Here is a 20,052-nt window from a genome sequence, read left to right as displayed (position 1 = left end):
AATTGGTGGACTTTGCCTCCTGTGAAATTTAAATAAATCCTAGTAATTATTTCTACATTTGCATATATAAATATAAATCAACATATGCAAATGTTATGCAGATTTGTGTCCTCTGGGCCTGGGTCCCAAATCTTTTGGGTGTTTAGCAGTACCCCCGGCCATGAGGGCTAGAAACTCGATTACTTCCGAATCATGACAAGGTTCTGTGTTCATAGAATCATAGAATAGTAGGGTTGGAAGGGGCCTATAAGACCTTAGAGTCCAACCCCCTGCTCAGTGCAGGAATCCAAGTCAGAGCATCCCCAACAGATGGCTGTCCAGCTTCATCTTGAATGCCTCCAGTGTGGGAGAGCCCACTACCTCCCTAGGTAATCGGTTCCATTGTCATATTGCTCTAACAGTCAGGAAGTTTTTCCTGATGTTCAGCTGAAATCTGGCGTCCTGTAACATGAGCCCATTATTCCATGTCCTGCATTCTCAGATGATCGAGAAGAGATCCTGGACTTCCTGTCTGTGGCAACCTTTCAAGTACTTGAAGAGCGCTATCGCATCTCCCCTCAGTCTTCTCTTCTCAAGGCTAAACATGCCCAGTTCTTTCAGTCTCTCCTCATCGGGCTTTGTTTCCAGTCCCCTGATCATCTTTGTTGCCCTCCTCTGGACCCTCTCCAGCTTGTCTGCATCCTTCTTAAAGTGTGGCGCCCAGAACTGGACACACTACTCCAGATGAGGCCTAACCAGTGCTGAGTAGGGGGGAACTAGTAGTTCCCAGGATTTGGAAGCTATACTTGTATTGATGCAGCCCAAAATAGCATTTGCCTTTTTTGCAGCCACATCACATTGTTGGCTCATATTCAGCTTGTGATCTACAACAATTCCAAGTTCCTTCTCGCTTGTTGTGTTGTTCAGCCACGTATCCCGCATCTTATAACTGTGCATTTGATTTCTTTTTCCTAGGTGCAGAACTTAGCATTTATCCCTATTAAATTCCATTCTGTTGCTTTCTGCCCAGCACTCCAGTCTATCCAGATCACTTTGAATTTTGTTTCTGTCTTCCAAAGTGTTAGCTATCCCGCCCAATTTTGTGTCATCTGCAAATCTGATCAGCATTCCCTGCACCTCCTCCTCCAAGTCATTAATAAAAATGTGGAAGAGCACTGGGCCCAGGACTGAGCCCTGTGGTACCCCGCTCGTTACCTCTCCCCAGTTTGGGAAGATACTGTTGATAAGCACTCTTTGAGTCCGATTGTTGGAGGCCACATTCTGTGATTTGTGGTATGGTAGCAGCTGTGCAGAGGACTGTGAAGCGCCTTGGCTTAAATGATTTGAATAAGTATTTTCTGGCTTCTTAATCCTGATGGGAGCTACAAAGAGAAAACACTCAAGCAGTGGAGGCTGGTGTCTCCGATGCCACTGGGGTGGTGAATCTGCTCCGGGTTTCAATCAGAACCAGTCAGAACTCTTAACTGGTTCTGACTGAATCTTCATACCTTGGATAGCTCCGGTAGAGTTCTGAGTGGTTCTGACTGAAACCTGGAACGGATTCACTGCCCCACTGACATCGGAGTGCACCAGCCTCCACTGCACTCGAGGTCAGATCCTAAATTATCAGTAATCATTTAAATCTTTCTCTCCTCCCCACCTCCCCTCTATAGGCAACATGAGACTGTAATTCCCAGTGAACTGCCCTTGGTCCAGGAACTCACCTCCACGCTGCGGGAATGGGCGGTGATCTGGCACAGGCTGTACGTGGTGAGTAGTAATTATCTCCTTTTAATTGGGCTCTGCTTACGGAGAAGCGGCGTCCTATCTGCCCTATTTCAGGAAGGACAAACATATAGCAGGTGTTTAAAGACACCTTAGTTGACTGAACATGTGAGTTGGCTTTTAAATTTGCATACCTCTGCCTAGGAATAACTACTGTTCTGAAGCAAAGAGCAGAGAACCAAACTACGCATTACGGTAATTGCGTAGCGTATAGCTGAGGCTTGGCAGCCTTTTTACTCTCGTGTAAATGCGCATGACTCCAATTTGCATCAGGATCATGGTGTTCCAAGGGTAGCAAGGGTTAAAACTCTCTCCTGGTTTTCCCTGCAATCTCCCCCACTCTGGTATATGTGTGCGTGTGCACGCGTGTGTGTGGAGTCTCTACTGGAGTCAATGGAGTTAATAATCGCATGAATGCAATTAAAGTTTTAGGTAAAAATATGTAAACCGCAGCCAGAGCAGCAGTGGGCAGGAGCCGGAGTGGGACCATAGTGGGGGAAGGGAGAGCTTAACCCTTTCCCCTCCTGCCATGGCCATGACAAGTTTTTGTCGGCACCAGCATCCTTGGGAAGAATCCTAGAAACCAGCAGGCCCCCGGTGGTCTACTGGGAACCACCAAGTAACATTGGGAGCTGCTGGGACTCTTGGTCCATCTAACCCAGTATTGTGTACTCCAAATGGAGTGTACTCCATTGTGTACTCCAAATGGTATTGTGTACTCCATTGTGTACTCCAAATGGTATTGTGTACTCGAAATGGTCCATTCATGGACCCAAGGCAGAGAAAGGTCCTTTTTCATCATCTCCTGTTTGTGATCCCGTAACAGGAGGTGCTGGGGATAAAGGGAGACATGATAGAGGTGTACAAAATTATGCATGGTGTGGAGAATGTGGATAGGGAGAGATTTTTCTTCCTCTCTCAAAATGCTGGAACCCAGTGGGGTCATCCTACTAAGCTGATGGGTGGGGGTTTCCGGACAGATCAAAGGAAGGACCTCTTCACACAGTGCATCATAAAACGATGGAACTCGCTACCACAGGATGTAGTGGTGGCCACCAATTTGGATGGCTTTAAAAGGGGGCTGGACAAATTCCTGGAGGGAAAGGCTATCAATAGGTACCAGTCTCGATGGCTATGTGCGACATCTAGTACCAGAGGCAGTGAGCCTATGTACACCAGTTGCTGGGGAACATGGGTGGGAGGGTGCTGTTGCGCTCATGCCCTGCTTGTGGGTTCCTGGTCAACAGTTGGTTGGGCACTGTGGGAATAGAATGCTGGATCATATGGACCCTTGGTCTGATCCAGCATGGCTCTTCTTATGTTCTTATGGGGGTTGAACCGAGGTCCTTTTTCATTCAAATCATGGGTTGTTCTAACGTTTCACCAATGGACCACGATATCTCTTCTGCCCATCCTTGTTCTAGGCCAGGGGTGTTGAGCCTCTTTCAGCCCTAGGGCCAAATTCCATTTCAGAGAAGCTCTCAGCGGCCACATTCCAGCGGTGGGCAGGGCCAAAGGTGAAAGGAGGCGAGGCCAAAGGCAAAAGGGGCAGGGCCAAAATACAAAAAATAGAAGCACATTTTAACTTAAAGCTCTTACTGCTCGTAACTAAGCCTTAGGAGAGGTATATCAACCTTTTAGAATGGTTTGTGTGTTGGGTGGGGGGAAGAGCACACAAAAACTGGGAGACCACCAAATGACTGGTGGTTGGGGGAATGGGGGTGGGGCCAGAGGAAGAGGGCATGGCCAACTGGAGAACTTCGGATGGCCAGATTTGGCCACCGGGGCTGAAGTTCTGCATTCCTGCATAGGCATTTTCCAAAAAGAGAGAGAGGGTGTACCCGATTTGTGACTTCTTTCTTATTTATTTATTTATTTATTTATTTATTTATTTTAAAAAACCTTGGCTGCCTTTCAGGGCAGAAGCCCTCCCAAGGCAGCTCACAGCAATAAAATGCATAAACGACGGCAATAACAGCAACAACAGTAACCATATCAAGAGAAGGCCATGGTAAAATAATATGTTTTCGAGGCCTTCTTAAAAGCCTGCAATGATGGAACATGGCAGACCTCCGGTGGCAACTTGTTCCAAAATTGTGGGGCCACCGCAGAGAAGGCCCTCTTAATTTCTCATTGTATTTGCTGCAATCAACCTCTGTTCCTTCTCCTCCCATAGCTAAAATATCTCCATAACATCTCAGTTTAGACTTTCTAGAGCTGTGCAAATACTCCCCCCCACTTCCTGGCAGGGATTTCTCAGTAGGGGATTATTTGAAATGCAAGGATTAGCCACTTTAGAAACCACCCTGTGTCTTTGTTTCCTTTCTAGCAGGGTCCTGCTCAAGGGTGGACAAAATGTCTCTGATGTAAAACTTTCTGCGAAGCCGTGAATGAGTGCCCAGCCAGTATGCTTGGCAACTGAAATCTGGAAAGTGTTTGTTTTGGATTGGGTTTTTATTATTATGCCTTGTGTCCTGCCCTTAGCAGGTAGATGAGCAACAGGGAAGTAAGGCACAGAGAAACGAAACAGAGCTGGTCTAATTTGAATGCTTCTTGAACCTCAGGTGGATAACGCATAGGATCTACTGCAGGAATTGGCAACTGGTGGTCCACCAAAACTGCCATTTGGCCAGAGGTGCTCCTGCCACGTAATTCAGGCAGCAGCGATGGCAGTCAGACTGGTCAGTGTGGGAATCACTTTCCAGCCAACTGGGCTGCCCTGCTTATGGTGGTGTGGGCACAGAACTCCCAGCATCCAGTGAGGGTCAGTTCTGAAGGCCATGTCAGTAGGCAGCCCAAAGTCAAACACAAGGAGATCCAGACAAGAGCGGGGAGATTCAAGGCTGGAGTCTGGGAGCTGGAATTCAGACACAGTTTGGAAGGCTTTTAAATCTGACACCTGGCAGGCCATTAATGAAACCTGAGGAAAGGTCTGCTTGTCCCCAGACACAGGCAGTTCCTCTGTGATGTTTGATTTGGGGGGCTCCAGGTCATCCTGCAAAGAGGAGCCGCCCAGAGGGGTATGACCTGGGCTAAGAAGGGGCTGCCTTTGGACAGGAGAGGTGGAGGGAAAAATATGCCGAATCATGTTAAGCCCCCTTCAGCCCAGCCAGTGTGGAGCTGGCCGGAGAGCCATCCCTCTGTCGTTGTTGCTGCCACCACCATCTATGCACTTCAAGTGGTGGCGGCAACAAGAGCGGCCGCAATGCCTGTAGCCCTGTCCTCATGAGCAGTTTGGGTGGGGGTTAAAAAGGGGGCAAGGATCATGCTACACTGGTGGGTAATTTCAAGTAGACCGCTTAAGGCTGGGCTGGGGAACCTATGGTCCTCCAGATGTTGTTGGACTGTAGATCCCATCAGCATAGCTAATGGTCAGGATGATGGGAGTTGTAGTTCAGCAACTTCTGCAGGACCCTACCCCTAGCCTTGGGCCTGCTGGGTGCTGGGATTCTTCCCATGAATGCCTGCATAGGGGGACCTTGTGCCAGGGATGAGTCCAAGCGCCTTGAGATGTCTGACAGCTCTGATTCTGAATCAGAGTTGGAGCAGCTAGATCAGAGGTTGGGGGAGGGACCCTCCCTGGTGAGTCAACACACTGGGAGAGATTCCTCCAAAGACCTTGACAAACAGATGGCCCAGGCTGAGTCCCTGCCCCTCCCTTCACCAACAGAACTCAAGTTTCCGAGGAGGGGGGAGGGCATGACTTGAGAGATGCTAGGGTGCATTGCAAAGCTAAGCAGGAAAAGTTAGGGGCAGGGCTCAGACACTCCACTCGGATAGCCACTCTTGGAAGCCAACATAGGAGGGAGACACCTTAAGGGAGGGGCATCACTGCAAATCTAGTCTGGCCATGAGGTTCACGCCCAAACTGTCAACAACTTCATTACCCTACAGTTTGTTTCCTCTAGTTAGGGATCGCAGATTCGTTGTTAGGGCCCTGAGGCAGTCTGAGAGTTTCCTGGGATCTGCATTTGTAAAGAGGTTAGTCCCTAGCCAAATAAAGTCGTATTAGCCTGAAGCTTTGACTCTCTGTAGGGTTAGTTGCAAAGGGGGAAGGCCGATCCATTTCTGACACCTTGGTTGGTTGGTTCCAGCGAGACTTTTAAGCAAGACTTGGCATGCCTTAACACTGATGAGTTATGTCGTAACTGTTGGGAGTCAGTGAGCATGCACTGTTGCTTTGTGAATTTAAAAAAACATCAGAAGACCAAAGTCACCCTTGACCAAGAGGGCCAGATATACGTGTGTTGGGGGGGGGGGGGCTTGACAGTTGGCTCTTTTTCCTCTTGCTCAGGATGAGATTGTCCCAGCGGCCAATGCAGTTGATCACCGGAGATCCCACCTTTGGGGTTCCATTGCTGTTGCATAGGGACAACAAATCTCCATTCCCTGGTGCATGCACACTAGTTCAGCCTTGAACTGGGAGGAGAATTAAACCTGGCCCTCTTGCCATGCCCAAGGTTTCCTGCAATAAGGGGGAAAGGACGAGGCAGTAAGCGGTGACAGGGGTATCATAGAATCATAGAATAGTAGGGTTGGAAGGGGCCTACAAGGCCATCGAGTCCAACCCCCAATTGGTAGGATGGCTCTGCCTTATTTGAGCTGGGTAAGGGGCTCCACTTTACCTTAGAACACAACAGTATCCTGAAGAGGCAGTGTAGGATTGGGCTATCTGAACTGGCATCCCCACTCTTTTCAGTTCGGTGGGCACATTTGGAATTTTGAGAGTGTCTTGGACGCTTTCACAAAATGACTTCCAGAGGGGGCTTGTTCATCCACAAAATGGCTCCCGTGGTAAATGGGGCCCATCACAATACACCCGTTTCCCAGAAGGCAAACTGGCGAGACTAAAAGAAAAGTAACTCACCCAAGAACCTAAGTACAAGGGAGAGGTGTGGGGTCTGAGCTTTAAAACACAAAGCCACTCTTTGGAACCCACATCTTCCTGCTCCAGCACCCATTTCACCAAAGGCAAACCGATGAGGTTTTCCCCATCACCCACATGTTCCTCTTCCACAAATGGCTCTGGGACCCACATGTGGCCCGGATATATTCTTGGAAGTAAAGATAGTGATGGAGACCAACACTTTGCTTTGCAGCATGCCAGCCCCGCAGTTAAAAAAAAGGAATTAAAAAATAAAAAATAAATAAAATGAAAATAAAATAAAGATCAGGAGGGCAGGGGTTCTGGCAGGCCCCAAGAGAGGTGTTCGGGACACTACGTTGGGGAAACTGGGGCTGTTGGTTTAATTTGTTTATTGGGCAGTGGGCCATTTCACTCATGCATATAGCTCGCTTGATTATTCAACTCTTGATGATTTTCGACTGAATGTGTGAGCAAACAAGAACAACCCGTACTAAATAGAAGATACTTTTTAAAATAATTATTATGTTTTAAATAATTTGGGGAGCAGTCCTATGGCCACTAGTCAGTTGCTAGATGGTCGTAAGATATCTGGTTTTCCAGGAACCGACCTCGGAGCCTGTGCTCTGAGGTCGATTCCCAGAGAACCAACCTCCCTCCACTTCTGCACTGCCTTGCAGGCAGCGTGGAACAGCCTTGTGCTCCACGCTCACAAGAGGAGTGCAAAGAGGCCAAAAAGGGGTGGTCCTGGAGGGTGTTCTGGGGCACGGCAGGTGGAAATGCCTGTACGACACATCCAGTGTGTCATATCACAGACTCCTCCCCTGCTCGACCCTCCCGCAGCTCGACAGCCGATAATGGCTGTCTAGCTGAAAATGCAGGGCAGGAGGAGCACGGAGGGAACGATCCCCTCCGTGCTTCTCCTGCCCTGCATTTGATAGGCAGTCACCTCCAAGTTCGAAGGTGGCTGCCTATCTGAATAGGATTGCGCCCTTAGATAATTTTCAAAAGTATTTTTTTAAAATAATCTCCCATCGTAAAACAAAATCAAACAAAACTAAACCTTGAAAAGTTCTCATTGTGCTGCTTTTCTCGATGCAGGATGCTTTTTTAAAATGCACACACACGAGAACGCTCAGAGAAGAAGAAAAAATGAAATGCCCCCGCAAGTCTACAGTGGTCCGGTCCTGCAAGGGCTGTCCCATGATTTTGCTTGCCTCTTGTTCTGCTAGATTGGAAGAGGGAAGCAGCATGGTCCCTTCTGACCCAGCCAATACATCCCCTGGGAGGAGCTTGCTGCTCTCCATTTTGGGGCCTCCATTTCATGTCTTATGTGAACCAAGGAGGATGCAGGAAATGTTATGCAATGTGTGTATTTAAATAACTAGTTTTAAAACATCAAGGGTTGTGCTTGGCTTTCTGTCTCCCTCTAGTCATTAATTAAGGTAGAGTGCGCAATATGTCCTCCGAGACTCTAGTTAGAAAGGAGAATGGTCCCTAAATTGGGTCTTGGCTCGTGCTTTGCAATGATTATTTTTTCCGATTGAGAATTCCGTTTGCCCTCGAGTACAAATGAGCCACAGGACCAGATTTAATTTTTCCACCTCTCCTAAATCCAGTGAGAGGCAGGACGGGGGCATCATTCCTGTGTAGCAAGCAGTTATCTTTTGTGCTCTATCTATCTATCTATCTATCTATCTATCTATCTATCTATCTATCTACCTACCTACCTACCTACCTACCTATTTATTTACAATATTTATATACTGCTCCACATCAGAAGATTTCAGAGCGGTGAACGACACAGTAAAAGAATAAAACAGCAGGTTAAAAGAGTTAAAACATTTTTTAAAAGACAAACCCCAATAAAGTGGAATTTAACAAACCACGGCTGGTCATGCAAGGAAGGCCTCTTGAAATAACAACGTCTTCAGGAGGCGCCAGAAGGAACATAATGTGGGCCCCTGCCTGACCTCTAAAGGCAGGGAATTCCACAGGAAGGGGGCCACCACACTGAAGCCTCTTTTCCTGGTGGACTCCAGCCAGGCCATGGGTCCATGTGGAACCACCAGGAACATGCCGTCTGATGACCTCAGTGACTCAGCAGGTTGGTCAGGGAGAAAGCGCTCTATCAGGTATCCTGGTCCCAAGTTGTTTAGGGCTTTGTTGTTGCTGTTCAGTCGTGTCTGACTCTTCGTGACCCCATGGACCATAGCACACCAGGCCTTCCTGTCCTGCGCTCTCTCCTGGAGTGTGCTCAAGTCCATATTCATTGCATCGGTGATGCTATCTAGCCATCTCATCCTCTGCCGTCCCCTTCTCCTTTTGCCTTCAATCTTTCCCAGCATCAGGGTCTTTTCCAGGGAGTTTTCTCTTTGCATTAGGTGGCCAAAATATTTGAGCTTCAGCTTCAGTATCTGTCCTTCCAATGAGCAGTCAGGGTTGATTTCCTTTAGGACTGACTGATTTGACCTTCTTGCAGTCCAGGGGACTCATAAGAGTCTTCTCCAGCAACGCAGTTCGAAAGCATCAATTCTTCAGTGCTCAGCCTTCCTTATAGTCCAGCTCTCACAGCCATACATTGCTGGGAAAACCATAGCTTTGATTATATGAACCTTTGTTGGCAAGGTGATATCTCTGCTTCTTACTATGCTGTCTAGGTTTGCCATAGCTTTCCTCCCAAGGAGCAAGCGTCTTTTAATTTCATGGCTACAGTCACCGTCTGCAGTGATCTTGGAGCCCAAGAAAATAAAATCTGTCACTGCTTCCATTTCTTCCCCTTCTATATGCCAGGAAGTGATGGGGCCAGATGCCATGATCTTCGTTTTTTTAATGTTGAGTTTCAAACCAGCTTTTGCACTCTCCTCTTTCACCCTCAACAAGAGGCTCTTGAGATCCTCTTCGCTTTCTGCCATTAGGGTGGTATCGTCTGCGTATCTGAGGTTGTTGATAATTCTCCCGGCAATCTTAATTCCGACCTCTGATTCATCCAACCCGGCGTTTCTCATGATGCACTCTGCATATAAATTACATAAGCAGGGCGACAATATACAATATAATGGGCTCAAGTTACAGGAAGCCAGATTCCGACTGAACATCAGGAAAAACTTCCTGAGTGTCAGAGCAATACGGCAATGGAACCAATTACCTGGGGAGGTGGTGGGCTCTCCCACACTGGAGGCCTTCAAGACGAGGCTGGACAGCCATTTGTCAGGGATGCTCTGACTTGGATTCCTGCATTGAGCAGGGGGTTGGACTCGATGGCCTTGTAGGCCCCTTCCAACCCTACTATTCTATGATTCTATGATTCTATACAGCCTTGTCATACTCCTTTCCCAATTTTGAACCGATCCGTTGTTCCCTGTCCGGTTCTTACTGTTGCTTCTTGACCCTCATACAGGCTTCTCAGGAGACAGGTAAGGTGGTCTGGTACTCCCATCTCTTTCAGAATTTGCCACAGTTTGTTGTGATCCACACAATCAAAGGCTTTAGCGTAGTCAATGAAGCAGAAATAGACGTTTTTCTGGAATTCTCTTGCATTCTCCATGATCCAGCAAATGTTGGTGATTTGATTTCTAGTTCCTCTGCCTCCTCGAAACCCAGCTTGTACTTCCGGTAGTTCTTGGTTCACATACTGCTGAAGCCTAGCTTGTAGGATTTGGGGCATAATCTTGCTGGCATGTGAAATGAGCACAATTGTACGGCAGTTTGAACACGCTTTGGCGTTGCCTTTCTTTGGAATTGGAATGTAAACTGATCTTTTCCAGTCTTGTGGCCGTTGTTGAGTGTTCCAAATTTGTTGGCATATTGAGTGCAGCACTTTAACAGCATCATCTTTTAGGATCTTAAATAGCTCAGCTGAAATACTGTCATCTCCGCTAGCTTTGTTGTTAGTAATGCTTCCTAAGGCCCACTTGACTTCACTCTCGAGGATGTCCGGCTCAAGTTCAGTGACCGCACTATCATGGCTATCAGGGACATTCAGATCTTTCCTGTATAGTTCTTCTGTGTATTCTTTCCACCGCTTCTTAATCTCATCTGGTTCTGTTAGGTCTCTGCCTTCTTTGTCCTTTATCATGCCCGTCTTTGCACAAAACATTCACTTGAAATCTCCGATTTTCTTGAAGAGATCTCTATTCTTTCCCATTCTATTGTTTTCCTCGATTTCTTTGCATTGTTCATTTAAGAAGGCCTTCTTGTCTCTCCTTGCTATTCTCTGGAAATCTGCATTCAGTTGGATATATCTTCCCCTTTCTCCCTTGCTTTTCACTTCCCTTCTTTCCTCAGCTACTTATAAAGCCTCATCAGACAGCCACTTTGCTTTCTTGCATTTCTTTTTCTTTGGGATGGATTGAGTTGCTGCCTCCTGAACAATGTTACGGACCTCTGTCCATAGTTCCTCAGGCACTCTGTCGATCAGGTCTAATCCCTGAAATCTATTCCTCACCTCCACTGTATTTTCATAAGGGATATGATTTAGGTCATACCTGAACGGTTTAGTAGTTTTCCCTATGTTCTTCAATTTAAGCCGAAATTTTGCAACAAGAAGCTCATGATCTGAGCCACAGTCAGCTCCAGGTCTTGTTTTTACTGACTGTATAGAGCTTCTCCATCTTTGGTTGCAAGGTACATAATCAATCTGAATTTGATATTGTCCATCTGGTGATGTCCATGTGTAGAGTCGCCTCTTGTGCTGTTGGAAAAGAGTGTTTGCTATGATCAGCGTGTTCTCTTGGCAAAACTCTATTAGCCTTTGTCCTGCTTCATTTTGTACACCAAGGCCATGCTTGCCTGTTATCCCAGTGATTTCTTGACTTCCTACTTTAGCATTCCTATCCCCTATGATGAAGAGGACATCTTTTTTTGGTGTTAGTTCTAGAAGGTGTTGTAGGTCTTCATAGAACTGATCAACCTCAGCTTCTTCGGCCTCAGTGGTTGGGGCATAGACTTGAATTACTGTGATGTTGAATGGTTTGCCTTGGAGTCGTACTGAGATCATTCTATCTTTTTTGAGATTGTACCCCAGTACTGCTTTTCCCACCCTTTTGTTGACTATGAGTGCTACTCCATTTCTTCTAAGGGATTCTCGCCCACAGTAGTAGATATGATGGTCACCTGAATTACATTCGCCCATGCTTGTCCATTTTAGTTCACTGATTCCCAAGATGTCGATGTTCAATCTTGCCATCTCATGTTTGACCACCTCCAGCTTACCTTGATTCATTGATCTGACATTCCAGGTTCCTAAACAATATTGTTCTTTACAGCATCGAACTTTCTTTTCACCACCAGACACATCCACAGCTGAACGTCCTTTCGGCTTTGGCCCAGCCACTTCACTCTTTCTGGCGCTACTTGGAAATACCCTCTGCTCTTCCCCAGTAGTATATTGGACACCTTCCGACCTGAGGGGCTCATCTTCCAGTGTCATCTCTTGTGATACGTTCCATGGGGTTTTCTTGGCAAGAATACTGGAGTGGGTTGCCATTTCCTTCTCTAGTGGACCACATTTTGTCAGAACTCTCCGCCATGACCTGTCCGTCTTGGGTGGCCCTGCACGGCATAGCTTATGGCTTCACTGAGTTACGCAAGCCCCTTCGCCACAACAAGGCAGTGATCCATGAAGGGGTTAGGGCTTTGTACACTAGTCCTAATACCTTAAACCTGGCCTGGTAGCGAATAGGCAGTCAGTGCAGTTCCCTCAGCAGAGGAGTTACATGTTGAAAAGGGGCAGCTCCCGACAACAGGCGAGCTGCTGCATTCTGCACTAGCTCCAGCTTCCAGAGCAGTTTTTATGTTTTGTTGCTTTTCTTTTTTTATGTTTCACAATGCCCTGAAATCTAATACGACAAAGGGCAGCATATGAATATTTGAAACAAAATGTAGTCAAACACACGAGTCCCCTAAGGGCCTAACATGTGGCTGCATGTGAGATCTAGGTCTGGAGCTCCGAACGGAATTTTCATCTTCTGAAAAGAAACTGCAGGAAAGCTAATTTTGAATAGGAGGCGGAGAGAGTTGAGGCTGGGGAAGTCTAACACTTTTTCTCTGTGCTGCAGGGTTCCGCTTTCCAAATCCCACCCCCAGCTGCTGTCAGCCATGGAGGGGGAAACAGAGGCACCAGGTTCTGGGAGAAGCCATGGCACAGTGGTAGAACACATGCTTTGGATGAGGGGATCAATTCTCCGCTTCAGTCCCAGCATCTCCATCTAAAGATCTCAGCTAACAGGGTTGAGAATGGCCTTTATGATAAGAGGTTTTCAAAATTAGGCATGGACTGTGGAGAGAGTGGATAGAAAGATTTGTGTTTTTTCTCTCCCTCAGAATTCTAGAGCTGAGGAACATCCATTGAGCCTAGGGTGTGGGATCATCCATTGATTTGGGACAGATGAAAGGCAGTATTCTTTCACACAGTGTGCAGTTGATTAATGGGATTCACTGCCACAATGTGGCAATGGTCACCAACTTAGCTAACTTTAAAGGGGTTGACTGGAAAAGGTCTGTTAGTTTCTGTTAGAGAAGATAGTAAAACAGAACCTCCATGTTGTGAGGAAGTGTGCCATGGGACGTCAGTTGCCGGGGGGGGGGCAAACAGAGGAGGAGGTCTATTGCAGGGGTGGGGAACCTTCGGCCTTCAGGCTTAATTCCAGCCTATGGAGGCTTGGACTCCATCGGGGTTGGGAGAGGAACCTCCTTGTTATCTCCGATCACAAATTGGAGATAACAAGGCAATTCCAGTTGGAAGAGGGGATGGTGAACTCAGCCGGCACTAGCAGAAGTGCCAGCAAGCACTGACGAAGTGCACTTCACCTCCAGTGAGTTTCACCCCCAATGTCGTTTGGCCTGCAGGTGGCTGGGTGTGGGTCATCTGCCCCCCCCCCAACAGTTCCCCATCCTTTTGCTTGTAGGCCCTGCTTATGAACTTCCCAGTGGCATCTAGTTGGGAAAGAAGATGCTGGACTAGGCATAAGAAGAGCCCTGCTGGATCAGACCAAGGGCCTTTCTATTCTAGCATCCTTGTTCCCATCGTGATTCTTTTGGGATTCAGTATTAGCTCGGTCCTTTAGATAAGAAGTCTTGCACTCTTTGGAAGGCTGTACATTTTCTGTAGGCACAGAATAGCTTTGGTATCTTTGTGTTTCTCACCTCCTGTCTGCTGCAGGAGAACAAGAAGACCCTCTTTCGCCACGTGCAGCAGATGACCTATAGCCTAATTGAGTGGCGGTCCCAGATCCTCTCAGGCACCCTCCCCAAAGATGAGCTGGCTGAACTCAAGAAGAAAGTCACGGCCAAAATAGACTACGGCAATAGGTAAGTTCAGCTCTTGTTTTCATCCTCCCTTCCCTTCTCCTGGCTGGGGCTCTGGATGTGGGTCATCGAAAAGGGGATTGGTTTATGTGCGACTCTCAAGATCAGCTGGGAGGCGAACTTGGAGCCTCCTGATCTGTGCATCGGAGCCCCTCAAAGCGAACCATCCTCAGAGTTTGAGTCGACAGACCTTTTTGAGAGCAGAGGGCCTCTGCCCAAAGCATTTCATCTGGGTGCGTTGATGCAATGTACAGCACACTTCCTCTACATGTGTTTTCTTTCAGTGCCTCTTTCGGGTTTCTCTGTTTGGCTTTCTTGTCCGTTCTTGGTGCTCCCCCCTCTGTTTGGCTGTTGTTCCCTGTGGTGGAGCCGCACAGAGATGCTGTCAGGGTGGAAACGGAGCCGATAGAACCCCAGAGCAGTTCTGATTCTGAGGAGGATCAGCAATCCGTGGGAGAGGAGCCAGCTCATCCCTCACAGGCACAGCAGGTGGCAGAGATTCCGCCTGCCGGCATTCCTGGGATAGATAGTGACACTGGCAGTGAGAAAGTGCGGGAGGGGGGCTTGCTAGACGCTCGACACAGACGCAGGGAGCGACGAGCGATGGAGGGCAAGGAAAGGAGGCGTAGCGCCCATTTGGCGTGCAAGCAACGGCCGCGTCCTGTGGATCCAAGGGAAAGAGGGAGGATCTCTCCCTAGCCCTTAAGTTCAGGGTCTTCAAGTGATTCTCCTTCAAACAGGGACCAACTGCCTACCCGGAGCATAGGCCACTCTGCTGTTCCTTGCTTAGTCGCTGGTGATTAGTATCTGAAAGTGTCATTAAGTTGTAAAAGGATTAAAGCCTTGAAAAGAATTCTTTCGTCGTTGTCTTGAGTTGGCTATTGGAGTGTACTGAAAGAGGCCACTAGGGCACTCCTGACAGCTTGGTCCCCATTTGAAGGAGAATCACTTGAAGACCCTGAACTTATGGGCTAGGGAGAGATCCTCCCTCTTTCCCTTGGGTCCACGGGACGTGGCTGTCGCTTGCGCGCCAAACAGGCGCTACGCCTCCTTTCTGCTCCCTCCATCACTCGTCGCTCCCTGCATCTGCGTCAAGTGTCTAGCAAGCTACCCTCCTGCACTTTCTCACTGCCAGGGTCACTATCTATCTCAGGAATGCCGGCACGAGGAATCTCTGCCAGCTGCTGTGCCTGTGAGGGATGAGCTGGCTCCTTTCCCACGGATTGCTCATCCTCCTCAGAATCAGAACTGCTCTGGGGTTCTATCGGCTCAGTTTCCACCCTGACAGATGCAGAGTAAAGGAACTTGTAGAAGTTGTGGCTCAGTGGTAGAGCACCTGCTTTGGATGCAGAAGGTCCTGGGTTCGATCACTCCTTCCTGAAACCCTGGAGAACTGATGCCAGTCAGAGCACACAGTACTGGGCAGCTTCCTGTGTTCCTAGGAAGGGGCAGTGTTATTGTCATTAGGCTCCAGCTCCATATAGCTGATTGCTTCCATTTAGCCTGTCTATATATGCTTTGGACTCAGGGCTAGGCAACAGCCAAATTACGGGCTTGTCTATGCTCTAGCTGCATCCATCTGTCAGTTCCTGTCAGTCCACCTGTCTGTCTTCCTATCTCCCTACCTGTGCAGTGTCCTCCCAGACTTTCAGCCTTGTTATCCATTTATTCATTGGTTGGATTTATACCACTCCTTTCCATTGGCGTGCTTGTTGGTTGGGGCCTAACAAACTTGTCTGGGCTTTAAAATCCACCCAAACAATCCTGCTAGTTGGTCCCCTGTTAAGATTAGGTTGGCAGGGCCTTTTCAGGGATAGCTTCACATCTGTGGAACTCCCTGCTGAAGGACGTATGTTTGTCTCCCTCCTCATTTCTTTAAAGCTGTCTTAAAAGACCTCTTTTTTAAAAAAAAAATCCAGTCTACTTTTCATTGAAATGATAAGCTGGAGTTTTAATCTCATTTCTCTCTGCTTTTAATGGCAATATGCATTTTATTGCTCTGATATAAATTGTTTTTCTGCTGGTGGTTTTGGTTACATTTTTTCTTTATATATTGATTTAAAATGTTTTATGATATTCACTGTGAGCCAGGTTGAGAAAAGCATTGGTTTTGAAAGGCGGCATATAAATTCTGAAATAAAGTAAAACAGATCAGGGGCAATATAATGCCCCATAACTATTCAGCCCTCGAAGGCTTCCATCCTGCTCTGTTTCATGTAGTGATGTGCCTTCAGGTCCATAGTGTTGTTGTTGTTGTTTTTGGCGGGGGGAATAATTCCGGGTGGGGAATGTGGCTGGATAAGATAATGGTCCATAGTACTTACATTTCCCATGTGAGATCCTTTTGCATTGATGATCTAACAACAATCTTAACTGAGGCTTTACATGCCCAGTCCCTGTTTGCACATTGCTTTTTTCCCTGCCAAGGGGGGGGGGGGAATGCACAAGCAACATATATTTGCATCTATGGTTTCTCATCCAGCGAAGGACAAATGGGCGGCTGAAAATAACTGTGTCCGCTGCCCCTTCATTTAGAACAGAGGCTTCTGATGTCTGTTTTATGTGCACAAAACTCTTATTTTTGTGTGTGCGCCCTTTATTTTTGGACGTCTGTTGTCCTCCCCCCCTGCACTCTTCTAAAGACGTCCTTTACAGCTGATGTGTTCAGGCAGCCTGATTTCACGCTTGATTCTATGATGAGCAGCGCATCCGCAGAATAAGCACAGCTTTGTCCGTATGCCAAGTTGCCGGCGTGGAGAACAGGTGCTGGAGAACTCGGCTGTTAAGAACTGTAACATGGTGATGTTTCCAAATCCTACCAAATGCTTATTTTCTACGCGCATGGTGCGTGCCCTGCAGAACGTCCCTCACAGCTTTGTGTGTGTGTTGACTTTTTGCCATGGCGCAAAATGTTGTACCTGGCTAAAGAGGGCCTGTGTTTGTCCCCCACAAAAGCCCAATTGCGTTTCTTGCTTGGGTGTTACGTCCTTTTCCGCCCCACTGATTTTCAGCCGCCAAATGTGGACATTTGTTTCCATTCCCCTCTGCTCAAAATATCCCAACGGAGCTGGTGGAAGAGACATCAAAATTAGAAGTCACTTACACCAGACTTCCCCAACCTGGTGCCCTCCAGATGCTGTCAGAATACCATCCCTATCACCCCCAGCCAGTATGGCTGGGGATAATGGGAACTGTAGTCCATCAGCATCTGGAGGGCATCCGGTCGGGGGGGGACGACTGACTTAGTAGTGCAGACCACTGCTCAGGGCTTGGCAGCAGTTACCAAATTATGATAGGGCACCATGCCAAAGTGGATTTTAGTGGCTGTGGAGGTATATGGTTAGAGCTCATCTGCATGGCAATTTTGAAGCAGGGTTGAGGTGTGTAGCAGGTCCACAATGAAGCCTCACCATACACATGCTGCTGCCCCTACCTGCCCTCGCTCACCTGCAAACAGTAATCGCTCTACGCCCACTGCGACCTATGCCCTCTGCTCCTCAGGAATCAAGTGTCTTTCCAGTCTTAAGTTTGTTTTGACCTGTTTTGCATTAGTTTGCAATTAAAAAACAAACAAAAATACACAAAAATACACAAACATAAACAGTTTTCATGCACCTTTCTCAGAACGTACACATTTTTGTATGCATTTTCCCCTAATATATGGATTTTAACACATTCTTTCATAAGAGAAGTGTAAATATTTCAGTCCACGTATTGTAGGGGCATTGTGGGGGTGCAACAGGGGCCCAGTCTAGTCTAGGGATGTATGGATTGTGTCAAAACTGTTCTGTCTGGGTTTCACGGATTGTCAGGTGCCTTTCATTCCATTGTCCGCTCATTGACAGAATCAGATTCTTTTCTAGTTTCCAAATTTGCGCAATTGCGCATTTCACTTGCAAAAATGTGCATTTTCATGGTTTAGCCTATTGCGGAAATGCACACGCTGGGCTGTTTTTAATTTTTTTTGCATATTTTCTAATACTGAATTTGTGTAAAATTCCGGAATGTTAGAAAAACAGTCCACAACTCCGTGGAATCTGCCCAACTGGAGAAGAGCCAGTCCGCTGTGGAATCTGTGGTTTGGATTCATAAACATCCAAACTCATTTGGTTCTGTTGCGGATTTCTCCAGGATCCCTGATCTGCACCATGCGGGGTCCCGATCCTGCCTTCCAGGGTTCTCCAGATGGCCACAGCCCCTTTCCCCTGATCACCAATTATTTGGTGGCTTCCTGGCTTTTGTGCGTCTCCCCCCCCCCCCCCCGTTCTAAATGGTTGACATGTCTCTCTCCTAAGGCTTCATCGCTGGCAATAACAAACTTCAGCTAAAATATGGTGGGATTTTGGCCCCACCCCCTTTTGCCATTGGCCCCGCCCACCACTGGAATGAAAGCCTCTCCAAAACTGAGCCTGGGCCTTTGGCTGAAATAAGTGCAAATTAGGTAAAGAGGAAAGTGTAAATTAGGTAAGTTCGCATGCCGGTGCGGACCAAACTAATTTCTTCCCCATCACTAAGGTTCAGCACTACCAACCCGCATGACCCTTTTGCGCTATATATATATATATATATATATATATGTATATGTATATGTATATACACATACACACACACACATAAATACCCCTGCTATATACATGGTTGGTGCAGCCGGGTTTAAGCAAACACACCTACCGCTGTCACGTCTCGCTTGAGCCCGAGATGCAAGCCAGACATTAAACTGCTCACTCAGCATGTTAATCGGCACAGTTGCTCTTAGCCAAAGAAAGCTTTGGACACTTTGTACTGCCTGTGGGCTGCCTCCACGGCTCACTGATCCACTGCCTGTCAAATCCTTTTCAGGCCAGATGAGCTAATTAAGGAGACGTTTCAAGACAGGAGCTGGAAAAATGTGCTGTTTTAGCTTTCTTTGGGAAACTCCTAAGTTTGAGTAGGTGCGCAGACGATGCCGAGAATTCTAATGGATGATGTTTTGCAGTTGGGATTTGAACCTAATGCCTTCGACCTACACTTAGGGATGTACGAAAGTCACTTATCTTTTCGAAGGGTGACATTCACGGTGGGGGGGAGGCGCTCTGTCCCTCCCCCTGAAATTCTGGCCGGGGGGGAGGCGCTCCGTCTCTCCCCCCCGAAATTCTGGCCGGGGGGGAGGCACTCCGTCCCTCCCCCCAAAAATTCTGGCCGGGGGGGGGGAGGCGCTCCATCCCTCCCCCCGAATCCTGGCCGGCCGGCTCTGCAAATGGCAGCGGCCGTAGCAGCCGCCGTTTGCGTCCCTGCAGTCAGCCGTGATAGGCTACGTAAATGTTTACATAGCCTATCACGGCTGATTTAAAAGAAAAAAAAACACGTGCGTATGCAAATGGCGGCGCCCATGGGCACCGCCATTTGCGTTCCTTATTTTGGCACGTCTTAGTCTATGTAAACATTTACAGAGAAGACGGCGAAAATAAGGGGAACGCAAATAGCGTAGATGCTACACTATTTGCGTCCCCCTTTATTTTCGTCGTCTTAGTGTACGTAAATGTTTACGTAGACTAAGATGTGCCAAAATAAGGAATGCAAATGGCGGCGCCCATGGGCGCTGCCATTTGCTTACGCACGTTTTTTTTTCTTTTAAATCAGCCATGATAGGCTACGTAAACATTTACGTAGCCTATCACGGTGTTTTTAAAAATCTAGCCATGATAGGCTACGTAAATCTTTACGTAGCCTATCACTTTTTTTTTTTTTTTAACTGGAAATGGCGGCGGCGGCAGCCAGTCAGAAGACCGGCCGCCGCCGCTGAACCGCCACCGGAGCCGCCGCTGCCAGGAAGATTCGCTGAAGGTAAGTCCCGTCCCAGGGGGCGGCGGGGGGGCAGACCGTTCCGCCACCGATTTCGGGGGGCCGAATGCGCTGGCATTCGGCCTCCCCAAGATTCGTGGTGAAATTCTCTGACATCCCTACCTACACTGCAATATTGTCCATGTATGTTCTTTTAAAAAATTCCCTCTGGATGGGTCTTCTGCACTGTTGCATGACAGGTTCAGAACTATTTGTTGCCTCTTGAAATAAAAAGCGAGGATGACTCTCCCCTACTCCCCACATCTGGTTTGGCCCTCCAGTGGGATGGGGTTGTA

General features: G+C 47.7%; 1 protein-coding gene across 1 annotated transcript in view; it reads left to right on the top strand.

The window, feature by feature from the left end:
• DOCK5 (dedicator of cytokinesis 5) overlaps positions 1-20,052 on the top strand; it is a 234,958-nt gene that overhangs the window by 64,978 nt on the left and 149,928 nt on the right. Inside the window, exons 5-6 of the mRNA XM_084803950.1 lie at positions 1,653-1,749; positions 13,791-13,939. Of these exons, the coding sequence (XP_084660076.1) occupies positions 1,653-1,749; positions 13,791-13,939 (246 nt within the window). The remainder of the gene's footprint in view (positions 1-1,652; positions 1,750-13,790; positions 13,940-20,052) is intronic.

This window comes from Heloderma suspectum, chromosome 6 (genome assembly GCF_057233095.1).
Source record: "Heloderma suspectum isolate Gila_16-S chromosome 6, 16-S_ref, whole genome shotgun sequence".
In the NCBI taxonomy this organism is placed as follows: domain Eukaryota; kingdom Metazoa; phylum Chordata; class Lepidosauria; order Squamata; family Helodermatidae; genus Heloderma; species Heloderma suspectum.
This window is presented reverse-complemented; position numbering and strand designations above follow the sequence as displayed.